This window comes from Myotis lucifugus, unplaced genomic scaffold, assembly GCF_000147115.1.
Source record: "Myotis lucifugus unplaced genomic scaffold, Myoluc2.0 scaffold_262, whole genome shotgun sequence".
In the NCBI taxonomy this organism is placed as follows: Eukaryota; Metazoa; Chordata; class Mammalia; order Chiroptera; family Vespertilionidae; genus Myotis; species Myotis lucifugus.
The window spans coordinates 839,432-852,099 of record NW_005871310.1 but is presented as its reverse complement, the minus strand read 5'-3'; the positions used below and the strand labels follow the sequence as shown (position 1 = coordinate 852,099).

At 40.2% G+C, this 12,668-nt stretch overlaps 1 protein-coding gene across 5 annotated transcripts in view; it reads left to right on the top strand.

Moving 5' to 3' along the window:
* The window catches only part of RPA1 (replication protein A1), a 51,676-nt gene that overhangs the window by 23,651 nt on the left and 15,357 nt on the right, over positions 1-12,668 (top strand). For 3 of the 5 annotated variants that reach the window (XM_023762804.1, XM_014464711.2, XM_023762805.1), the window contains 3 exons: positions 7,497-7,589; positions 9,890-10,022; positions 11,634-11,736. In XM_023762804.1, coding sequence (XP_023618572.1) covers positions 7,497-7,589; positions 9,890-10,022; positions 11,634-11,736 — 329 coding nt within the window. The remainder of the gene's footprint in view (positions 1-7,496; positions 7,590-9,889; positions 10,023-11,633; positions 11,737-12,668) is intronic. The other 2 variants (XM_023762806.1, XM_023762807.1) reach the window with 2 other exon arrangements.

Genomic DNA, 12,668 nt, shown 5'->3' with positions numbered 1-12,668 from the left:
GACACTCAACCACTTTGCCACACTGGCTGGGCAGTGATTATCTCTTGATGGATTGGAACAGTGTGGCAGGAGACAGGGTGGGAGTAAGATTTCTCTGAATACATAATTTTGTAGTTTTGACTTGAAGCATGTAACTATATTAATCTATTCAACAATTAATTTTTTTAAAGCTATCTGAATATCTTCAATTTTTAAAAATTATATAAGTTTTAATGAGTGAATATGTACAAAAGGCAGGATACTGTGTACACGATGTCTTTAAAAAAAAAAATCCTCACCCGAGGACATTTTCATTGATTTTGAGAGAGAGAGGAAGGAGGGAGACAGAGAGAGAGAGAAGAAAACATCAATTGTTTGCCTCTTGCATGTGCCTGGACTGTGGCCAAGGACGGAACCCACAACCTAGGTATGTGCCCTGACTGGGCATCAAACCTGGGACCTTTTGGTGTACGGATGACATTCCTATGGACTGAGCCACACTGGCCAGGGCTATTTTTTATTCTGCTTTTTAAAAAACTTTCAGCTTAAAGATAGTTCCATATGTATATACACTTGGAGATCTTCCTCTTTTTTTTTAAATATAATTTTTATTTATTTCAGAGAGGAAGGGAATAGGAGAGAGAGACAGAAATATCAATGATGAGAGAGAATCATTGATCAATCGGCTGCCTCCAGCACACCCCACACTGGGGATTGAGCCCGCAACCCGGGCATGTGCCCTGACCAGGAATCGAACCACGACCCCCTGGTTCATAGGTCTACGCTCAACCACTGAGCCACGCCAGCTGGACCTCCCTCCCCCCCACTTTTTTATGGTTATAGAGTGTTCTGTTGTGTGGCTGCTCCATAATATAACTAGCCCTTTATTGATGGATACTTGAGTTGTTTTCATATTGTTACAATACTACTGCAATGAATAACTTTGTATATATGCAGGTCTATGGGCAGATGGGGTTTTATTGCCAGAAATGAGATTGCTGGATCAGTGGGTAAATACATCTGTGGTAGAAAGGTAGTGGGTATGGTTGGAGTCCCCTCCATGGAATGGTAGCATTTTGCATTCCCACCAGCAAGGTGGGAATATTGGTTTCTTCACAAGTGTGTGAAGAAGCTATGTGAACATTAATAACATCCTCTCTTGTTAAAGTTCTGAATATTTGCCAATCTGATAGATGAAAACTGGCATCTCCATGTAGGTAGCTGTATTCTGAGCAAGGTGAGCATCCCTTTAAACACTTAAGGGCCTTTTATTCCATGTGAACTAACTTTTGTATTATTTATTTGTCTTTTGGATTATTTGTCTCTTTTTTTCTCAATTTTTAAGAGTTCTTTAAAAAGTAGAGAGAGGGGACGGCAAGTATGTCTCTGTGGTTGAGCATTGACCCGTGAACCAGAAGGCCAGGATTTGATTCCCGTCAGGGCAGATGCCTGGGTTACGGGCTCGATCCCCAGTAGGGGGCGTGCAGGATGCAGCCGATCGATGATTCTCTCTCATCATTGATGTTTCTCTCTCTCCTCTCTTCCTTTCTCTGAAATCAATTAAAACAACAACAAAAAAACATACTTAAAAGTAGAGGGAGAGCAATCCATTTTCTCCGATATGAGTTGCAAAGTCTTTTTTATTCGCTTCTGGTGTTTCTGCTATGCAGCTGTGTTTTTGTTTTTAGAAGTTGACTTTTCCAATTATTTTATTATGACTTTGGGATTTGAAGCTGTAGTTAGAAAGGTCTTCCTTGCTCCAAAGTTAAGACATTCACCCATGTTTTATACTAGTACCTGCAAGATTTTATTTTTTACATTTAAATAATTTATCCTGCTTTTGTCTTACCATTGTGGTTTCTTGGTTTGTAGTGTTTGGGGCTTCACTTTCACATAATTTAGAATTTGTGGGGTTTTTTTTTAGTTCCCTAGTTTCATTGAAGATGTAGTCTGTATACGGGTGTTTGGGTCTAGGGTGGGTATTTATTCTCTTTGTTGCTCTATGTAATTTTTAGGAGAAGTGGGCAGATTTCGGACTAGGTCATTACCATGCTTCTTCCAGAAATGGAACCTCTAGATTTTACTTTATTTTATTTTTTATTCCTCACCCAAGGACATGCTTAGAGAGAGGAATGGGGGAGAGAGAGAGAGAGAAACATCAACCCTTTCATAGGCTCCCCAACTAGGGATCAAACCTGCAACCCAGGTGTGTGCCTGCCCAGGAGTTGGCTTACCTTACTCTGTGCCTGAGCAGGAGTTGGCTTATCTTACTCTCAGCTTTCAGGAAGGACTTTGGATGCTGTAGAGGTGAGGGAGAGATGATGGTGCCCAATTTTATCACCTTTGGCCATATTTCTAATGTGGTTTTTTTTATGTTGACTTTAATTGAATGATTGTTTGGACATTTTGTGTTTCAAGGGCAAAAGCATTTGGAATAAAGATAAAGGGTTAACAGTTAATTACTGCTTGGGGTTAGAACTATAGAACTGTGGGGAAAACTCCTTTGTTTCAGTATCCATTTCCACTGGTTCTTCCCTTTCTTCAGCATCTGTTTAAGTGCAGGGGGAATGAGAGAAAATTTTTCTGTTTAGAGTTACTTGCTATTGAATGTCTTTGTAACTAGGTCAATAACCGGTGTTACTTGGGCCATGATAGAAATGGCTTTGTCACAATGATTGCTACCAATTTCACAGAAATGTTTGCTAATTGTCTATTGTGAGAGCAAGGGAACTGCTATTAGTGGGTAGAGAAGGAAAGTTAGGTTTGTATCCTCCCATCACTTAACCCAGAACCTCTGACATATCAGGTGATGAGTAAAATGATTGACTAACTCCAGCCCAGAAATAGGCAGAGGAATTCCAAAATGTGCACTGAAATTGTTCTATGGTACTAGTACTAACTACATCACATAAATACAGGATTTTCAAAATGTGAGAAATGAAACTTCAAACACAATTCCTGTTTCTTACAATGCTGGATTGGATGATTTTAAGTCTTCCATATTAACCACTATATATTTTTGTCAATATGTATATCAGTTCTATGTACTTACACCATTTCAACCTATATTATTTTACTTAGACTTACATGCTACTAAATTTCTTAATGCTCCTTCATAGTATTGCTTATTATTACTAGTTGGATTTTTTTTCAGCCCAATTCTGTCTGTTTCTGCCAGCAGGAAATTATAACTATTGGATTGACTCTTTATAGTCTTTGTGCCTGTTGTTAAGAAAGCACTTGTTAGTAGAAATTGAGTTTTTGTCACTCTGTACTCCATCATGCGTTACCTAATATTTATCTGCTGGTGGCTCACTTGCCATTATAATGATAATAAAAGTGATAGACCAGTGGTTCTCAACCTTCCTAATGCCATGACCCTTTAATACAGTTCCTCATGTTGTGGTGACCCCCAACCATAAAATTATTTTCGTTGCTCCTTCATAACTGTAATTTTGCTACTGTTATGAATCGTAATGTAAATATCTGATATGCAGGATGTATTTTTATTGTTACAAATTGAACATAATTAAAGCATAGTGATTAATCACAAAAACAATATGTAATTATATATGTGTTTTCCGATGGTCTTAGACGACCCCTGTGAAAGGGTCGTTCGACCCCCAAAGGGGTCGCAACCCACAGGTTGAGAACCGCTGTGATAGACCCTGGTTGGTTTGGCTCAGTGGATAGAGGGTCGGCCCAAGGTCTGAAGGGTCCCGGTTTTGATTCCTGTCAAGGGCAAGTACCTCAGTTGCAGGCTTGATCCCTGGCCCTGGTCAGGGCATGTGTGGGAGGCAAACAATTGATGTGTCTTTCTCACATTGATGTTTTTCTTTCTTGCTCTCTGTCTCTCCCCCTCTCTTCCACTTTCTCTAAAAATCAATGGAAAAATATTCTCAGCTGAGGATTCACAATAACAACAAAAAGATAGGTGTGAGTGCAAGTAACTTGAGGAGCTAGAGTCTACTTTTTAAAAAATATATATATTTTTATTGATTTCAGAGAGTAAGGGAGAGGGAGAGAGAGAAACATCAATGATGAGACAGAATCATTGATTGGCTGCCTCCTGCACGCCTTCTACTGGGGATCGAGCCCACAACCCAGGCATGTGCCCTTGACTGGAATCAAACCTGGGACCCTTCAGTCTGCAGGCCGACACTCTCTTCATTGAGCCAAACCAGCTAGGGCTAGAGTCTACTTTTAAATATCCTATTTTCCTCCTGGGTCTGAGCCAGTTATATGAAGCCAGCATAAAACAAAAGAGTCTACGAATTACAATCTTGATCCTTCTTACTGAAATGGTTTGATTTGCAGGTGGCACAAAACAGATTATCAGAAGTTGAGTCTATGCATTCTGTCTTGGGGTATAATTTTATATTTTAGAAAGATGTTTATTTAGCTGTAGACTAATTTCTTTCAGGTCTCTGGTCAGTGGCTGTATTGCAGTGCATTAAATTGAAGAGCAATGGTTGCTCTTTAGGATGCACCAGGGTCCTTGCCACCCAGTTACTTTGAGACCGTCTCTTGTGTCCTGTGCCAGATTTGCAGATGTAGTCCAAAGCAGGAGTTGATGATTGCTCTGATAAGTAGATTAGTAGCTTTTCCTAGCTACCAGATATTAGGGTTATTAGTTATGTTCTATGTAATTAGAATTTTAGCTGCCAGAATCGGTTGCTTACAATTAAAAATTAACTGCATAGTGAAGCAGATGGATCTAACCAGACAAATCTGGGTTCAAGATGACACTTTGCCTCTTCCTCGCTGTGTGACTTTGGGCAAGTTACTTGACCTCTGTAACCCAGTTTTCTCATCTGTTAAATGGGTATAATAATACTATCTATATCATAGAGTTAAAGATTAAATGGAACAGTGCGCTTAATTTTATACCTGGTGCATAGTAAGCACTCAAAATATGGTAGCTATTATTATCAATGCCTACTTTCTCTCTAAAAAATCAATAATCAATTAAAAATAAATAAAAATTGTGGTAAAGTATACATAACAAAATTTATACCATAACCATTTTTTAAAAAATCCTTACCGAAGGATATTTTTTCATTGGTATGTGTGAGAGAGAGATTGATGCAAGAGAGAAACATCAATCGGTTGCCTCCTGTTTACGCCCCGACTGGGAATAGAACCTGAGACCCTATGGTACACAGGATGGTGCTCCAACCAACTGAGGCACACTGGCCAGGGCACCTTCACCACCTTTTAAGTGTACAGTTTAGTGGCATTTAAGTACATTCTTGTTGTTAGGCAGCCATCCCCACTTCAGAACTCTTTCATCATCCCAGATTGAAAGTCTGTACCCGTGAAACAATCACTCCCCACTTTCCACTCCATTGTTCTACTTTCTTTCTCAGAATTTGACTACTCTAGGTGCCTCATAAAGGTTGGTTACTTTTTTTTTTTTTTAATTTTATTGATTTCACAGAGGAAGGGAGAGAGAGATAGAAACATCAATGGTGATAGAGAACCATGGATCGGTTGCCTCCATACCCCCAACTGGGGATCGAGCCCACAACCCGTGCCCTTTACTGGAATTGAACCTGGGACCCTTCAGTCCACAGGCTGATGCTATATCTACTGAGCCAAACCAGCTAGGGCAAGGTTGGTTATGTGTTTTTTTGTTTTGTTTTGTTTTTTTAATTTAAATTTTTTATTGTTTAAAGTATTACATGAGTCTCCTTTTTCCCCCATTGGCCTCTCCCTGGCTGCTCCCACCCCCCAACACATGCCCTTACCCTCCTACTGTGTGTGTCCATTGGTTATGCTCAGATGCATGCATACAAGTCCTTTGGTTGATCTCTTATGGTTACGTTTTGATAGAAACTACAGGTAAGCGATCAGCATGGTCCCATGACCATGTTCTGTTTAACCAGCTATTTGAAGAAGCGGGCATGGTAATGAGAAAAGGACGTGAGAGTTTGTACATATTTGAGACAATGGAAGAGAGAGAAGAACTAGGGTGGAGTAGAGCAGGGTTTTGTGTATTTTTATGGTAATATCTTTGAATGTTTAAATCTTTCCGTTCTTTTTAATGTATTTCATGAAGCAGGGGGAAAATGCATTCTCCCCTCCTCCCCCCATTAGCTCCTAATACTGTTTACTGAGCAACTCATGTTTTCCCTACTGATTTAAAAAAAAAAAAAAAGGCTCACTGTAAAATCTCAAAATGTTCCTTCATAAGACACATTATCAAAGAAGAGCAATTCTCCCATTCAGTTTCTGTGACACTTTGTAAATTCAAGATAGTGGAAAAGCTAACAGTATTATCAAGAATCTAGACTCTTTCTATGTAAATAAGGACAATTTTTCTCTCCATAGGAAGAAGTAAAGAATAAACAATTCCGTTTAACCTTTTTAATTTTATGCTAAATTAATTTTACTCTAATGGCACAGCTAACTCTCATTTAGTTGTACCAGTGACGAGTAATATTGGCAGGAGGAAGTGACATCGGTGTGTAATGCGCCCATTTGAGTGAGGGCCTGGGAGACCCAGACACAGGAGTCAGCCCAGCGGTTGGAGGGGGCCGAGGCGAGGCGGCAGGAGGGGAGCTGGTCGGCTGTGCTCACCATCTTTGTTCTTAGGGCTCTCTAGGAAATTTTTTTTGAGCTACACTTGTGTGCTGCAAGCACTCTTGGTGAGAGCAGCCCAGATTAGGTTGACTTGTACTTTCAGTGCCAATTAGGCAAGTCAAATTCCACAAATCTATCTCTCTCTTTTTTTTTTTTTTTTCCAATTAGGTGTATTTTGCCATTTTAACATTTTCAACTTCATAAACATTTGTAGGAAGGATGCGGGCATTTCTTATTTTCTGCTTGAGAGACATGTTCATCTCCCCCCCTTTCCTTTTAATCTTCCTGTTTCCTTGACATACCTGCTTCTGAACTCCGCTGGCATCTCTCCCCGCTGTGAGGGTTCTCCGGCACCTCATGGTACCTAAGCCTCTTTCAACTCTCATTTTCCACCACTGTCAGTTGCAAAATAAGGCGGCTTTGTTTGGGAGGGAAGGGGTAGAATCCTTTCTGAATGCCTGCTTTCCTTTGAAGCTGGAGCACTTCAGAGACAATTGAACTGCTTTTAGGTTTTTCTTACCACCCAGCCTTTTCTTCTAACAGAGCCTGCCGTGAACACAGAGTTCTGTTGATGACATCGATTTGTTGCTATGGAAATAGTGGTATTGTCACAGATTCAGCCCAGTGACTTTACCTCAGGTTCATGCAAGAGAAATGGGCAAGGCTTTAGGGGAGAACCTCATTAAAACCGAAAGCTATCAATTATAAGCAGGTGAAAGGTAAATGGCGCCAACCTTTTATGTAATGAAAACAAAAGTGAACCGCCTAGCAGATTCACTGCATGCTACTGACGGCCCCAGCATGAATTCTGAACCATGAGGGTCTGACAAAATCAGAACATTCAGATTTTGTCAGAGTATTTCTTCTGCTTAAGTTTAAATCTTCTAACCCAAATTATTTGCACCAAACGGTCTTTCTCTTTTGATCCTCAGGACACGGGCAACAGCAGGTAGTTCCTTCTCCAGCCTCAGCAACCAGTCCACCAACCAGCAAGCCCCAGCCACAGAATGGGAGCTCGGGAATGGGTAAGACCCGCCACAGGAGGCTACGTGCTGATTATAAGTGTCAGGCTTTTGAATAATGTTTTGAAATTCAATCTGGGACTAAAGGGAATGTTCAGAATGCCATTCGTGACAGAGAATAAGTCTAGTTCTTATTACAAAGCATACGATTGAAAAAATGATTAAAGATAGTATTTTAAAGATACTTAATATGCCATTTTTTATCGGTATGATAGATGGTTCTCTATTAATAGTATGTCTGGTGGTTTCTCACATCTTGGAGTTTTACACCCTCTTGACTTTGTGAATTTACATAGCTTTTAAATTCTAGCCTTTTAACTATCTAGGATCCGCTTATTAAATGTGGCTTGTCTCTCTCCAAGTTTCCCATTTTGGGCTCTTGAGTATTTATCTTAGCTTGAAGACAGTGTCATTTATATTGGGCGTAGATTTGCTTCTCAGTCCTATGGATGAGAAATGGTTTCTTCTTTTAACTTTCTCCGCAGCTGGTCCTCGGAGGCTGTGATGGAATCATTTTGGTTCCTCCTGGCCTTTACTTCAGGAACCACCATTGAAAGCGATGATTTGTAGAATTTGGTTGGATTCCTCTTTAGAGGTGCTTTTTTTCTGTTCAGCTTCACATACACCACATCCTCTCCTCTCAACTGGTTTCTATTCAATGCTAAGAGTCTAAAAAAGGCAAAGTTAGCACATCAGTAATGTTTCTATGAAACTGTCAAGACATGTGACTTTTTCCCCATTGGTCTTGATGTTTTCATCTACTTTACAAAATCTGTCTACCTACTTTCTATCTCTCTCTAAGTGCATCTATTCATACACAACTGTCAAATTATCTACTGTTCAAGGGAGGTGGTAGAATGGATGATCTAAAATGGCAAAAAGCTGCCCAGCTGGTGTGGTTCAGTGGTTGAGTGTCGACTGTGAACCAGGAGGTCATGATGGTTCTCTCTCATCATTGATGTTTCTCTCTCTCCCTCTCTCTCTGAAATCAATAAAAAAAATCTATTTTTAAAATAAATAAATAAATGGTAAATAACCAAAAAGTCACTTTCTTATGCTGAAATACAGATAGGAGTCTGTTATTCTTATCTCTCCTCCCACAGACTTATTTTCTCTGTTGTCTGTCTTTGGCTTATATTAATATTTAATTTTTAAAATCTGATCTCTGAACACACATCAGCTGGGTGGTAAAAGAAAAAAGACTGGATATGTTTTGAGGGGAAGCTACCGGCATGAAAACTGGATGTGTTTGTGTATTTTACATAATTGTATATTATGTATTAGGTATATATACATACACACATATTCTACAGAGCACGTGTGTTTCTTTGCATAATCATTGTTGTGCATGTAGCCATCTCTCAAATCTGCAGTTAAAATAGAAAATTTTAAAATCTGGGACAGTCTATGTATATTTTTTTTACTAAGTGCTACAAATACCTGGTGCCTGCTGTGGAAACTCAATAAGTGCTGAATAATGGTAGATTTATACTTCTAGCCAAATTCCATTACGAAGAAATGTTTTGATATAGAAGATATGAAATCATTGGACTAAAATATATTTTCTGAATTTGGAGGTTGAAGCTTTACAGAAACAGTGTGCAAAGGAGTTCATGTGCTTAGAAGCTCTAATGACCTATTCTTTTCCAGTGGAGGCAGCTGCGTGGGCTTGGATTAAGGAGGCAGAAGGGATCCTGGTGGCCGGCCACCTACTTGTCCTGGACCAACAACCGATTCTTGCCCTTTGCTCCCAACTAAACCCAATCCCATAAGCTGTTCTGCGCTGGTCAGTCCTGTAGACCAGTGGAGGACGGGGAGTTTTCTGGGGGTGTTTTGAGGTGATATAATTGTGACAGGCATCCTTCACCTTGGATGGTTCATCCACTATGACCCTTACTTCCTGGCCTTTCTTTTTGCTCTTTTCCTTGTGCAGCTAGTGACTTCCATCAGTTTCACCAGTCAAGGAGGTTGGTTTTCTTTTTCTGACCCATGATCTTGCCCACTGATACAAGAGAAGAGGTTAAGAAGGGTGGATCAGGATCTGGATTCATTACCATCATTATCTTGACCTCAGGATTTAAGTCAGCAAATGCACAGTGAACTTCTGTGTGCCCAGTCCTCTCTATAAATTGTTTTTTTAGCCTCTTGTTTTGGTCTCTCTTTGATTCCCATATCTCTTGTTTGCTCAAAAGGAAAAACTTTGCCTCTTGTTTTGTTACGATTTCACCAGTGACAACTCAGTGATTGAGAGTTAATTTAAATAGAATAATGATTCTATTGAATGATTCTTTTTGTTTTTAAAGGTTCCACTGTATCTAAGGCTTTTGGTGCCTCGAAGATATTTGGGAAAACTGGAGGTACCAGCCTAGTGAACAGTTCCGGGGGATCACAGGCCAAAGTGGTTCCCATTGCCAGCCTCACCCCTTACCAATCCAAGTGAGTGACTCCGTAGAATAAGTGCAGAATGTACTTACAAGGCAGTGTAAGAGGCCCGAGCCAGTTTGGCTCAGTGGATAAAGCTTCGGTCTGTGGACTAAAGGGGGTTCCAGGTTCGATTCCCCTCAGGGGCATGTACCTTGCAGGCTCCACCCCTGGCCTGGGCCCTGGTCAGGATGTGTGCAGGAGACGACCAATTGATGTGTTTCTCTCACATCGATGTTTCTCTGTCTTTCCCTCTCTCTTCCACTCCCCCTAAAAATCAATGGAAAAATATCCTTGGATTAACAAAAAACAAAAACAGTATAAGGGGTTATTATGGGCTCTTGTCTTATTTATGAGTGAACTGCTACCACACGTAAAATAGGTTTCCTCTTTTTTGTTTTTTTCCTGAGGGGCAGGAGGGTACAAATTGTTGCAACCTTTAACACTTATCAGACAAGAATGACCAAAAGAGTTGTCTGCCCTAGCATATTGGGCTTCATTCAGTTTGAAATTTAAAATATTTAATGCTTTAAGAATCATTTGATAGCCTGGCTGATGTGGCTCAGTGATTGAGCATTGACCCATGAACCAAGAGGTCATTGGTTCGATTCCCAGGCAGAGCACATGCCTGGGTTGCAGGCTTGATCTCCGATAGGGGGCGTGCAGGAGGCAGCGATTGATGTTTCTCAGTCATTGATGTTTCTATCTCTCTACCCCTCTCCCTTCCTCTCTCTAAAATCAATAAAGAATATTTTTTATGGTAGACATGTCTCAAAAAAAAAAAAAAGAATTTGTTGATAGTCTTGTGAGTAAAACTAAATATTCTAATTCAGAAGGTGTTTATCTTCTCATCATATAAACAGCTGACTTTTAGTCTAAAAAATGTTACTTTGATAGAGTTGGCTAAAAGAATCTGTCCTATTTGTATTAGCCACATTAACATACCCTGAAGAGATGTTCCTTTTATATTACTTTGTTCCATTAAAAATTAATTTTAGCAGTTGCCTTCTTCAGTTCTTTGCAATGTAGGGAAGATACGTTTCCCTGTGAAATTATAAGTGAAGAACTAATGTCCCCAACGCCCACGTTCAGATGGGCACCAGGACTGCGTGTCGGATCTTGTGCCTCCTGTTTCGTGGCTTCTGAGTTCATACTGCTTTGCTTTGGTGACTTACCAACACCATGTCCCACAGCTTTGTATTTCTCTTCAGTGTGTGTGAGAAATGAGACAGAAGTTTGACACCAGCTGTGTCGGTTCCCATAATGAAAATAGTGGCAAAATATAATTGCTGGTATTACTGCATTTTCTAGCTTCAAACCTTTCATTAAGGGGATATTGTTGCCTTGGTGATGCTTTTTGGAGAAGGGAGAGAGTTTATAAATTTACTTATTTGACAGAAGAATGAGTTAGTGTTAAATCACCTGTATGTTTTACTATTTGCTTATTCTATAAACTGTCAAACCTTTGTGTCATCTTCGGGTTTAATTAGGTGGATTAAAATACAGCTAATATTGACGAATGGAGTGTGTACAAGATAAGAAAGGCTGCAGGAAGATGTTAGGGAACCTTTCATATCTTTCCCAAGTAAGACTTGGAATACTAATGTACTCTGTTTGATTTTTTAGGTGGACTATTTGTGCTCGTGTTACCAACAAAAGTCAGATCCGGACCTGGAGCAACTCCCGAGGGGAAGGGAAGCTGTTCTCCATAGAACTAGTCGATGAAAGTGTGAGTATCTGTCAAGCAGTGCTCTACTCCGAGGAACAGAAGCTCACCTCTGTCCAGCCCTGTGGGGTGGAAAACCATAGTAGGCCAAAAAGAGCCATAATTGCTATTGTTGTTTTTCCTCTTCTGTAGTCTTTTGATGCTATCTGAGGGCAAAGGTCATAAATAAAATCCTTGACCTTAAACGGCAGCATTTGTAGCAGTGGAAATTAGTTTCCTAAATGTATAAGTAGGCTCATGGGCGGGAGAAAGCAGAGGTGCTCTCTCTGACTTGCTGGAGGCTTAGTTGAAGCCATAGGAGGTGATGTGTGCTCGGGAGCAAAGTGGAGCTTTGAGTCACAGTGACAGGCACGCAGTAGCCACCGTGATAAGTGAATGGTTTTGTGGGAGATGGATTCTGACTATTCAGACTACATGGATTCCTTAAACATAACCATGATGAGGAGACAAAAAATCCAAGTTGTGAAATCTTCACAGTCTTCTATCCATTAGTTTCATTTATACTTCCTAATACTGTATGTACTTGAAGCATTCTTGTTTGTTTGTTTTGTTAATCTTCCCCTGAAGGTATTTTTCCATTGATTTTTTTTAGAGAGAGTGGAAGAGAGAGAGAAAGAGAGAAATATTGATGTGAGAGAAACACATCTATTGGTTGCCTCCTGCATGCGCCCCACCAGGGCCCAGGCTGGGGAGGAACCTGCAACCAAGGTACGTGCCCTTGACTGAAATTGAACACGGGACCTTTTGGTCCACAGGCTGATGCTCTGTCCACTGAGCTACACCGACTAGGCCTGAAGCATTCTTTTCAAACAGATTTCCTATTTGTTAAGCCTCTAAGAGCAGATAAAAAATAGGTAGTTAGTTTTTGTTTTTGGAAGATGGGATGACACCCCAAATTTACTTATTGACTGTGATGTCTGAATTAATATCAGAAC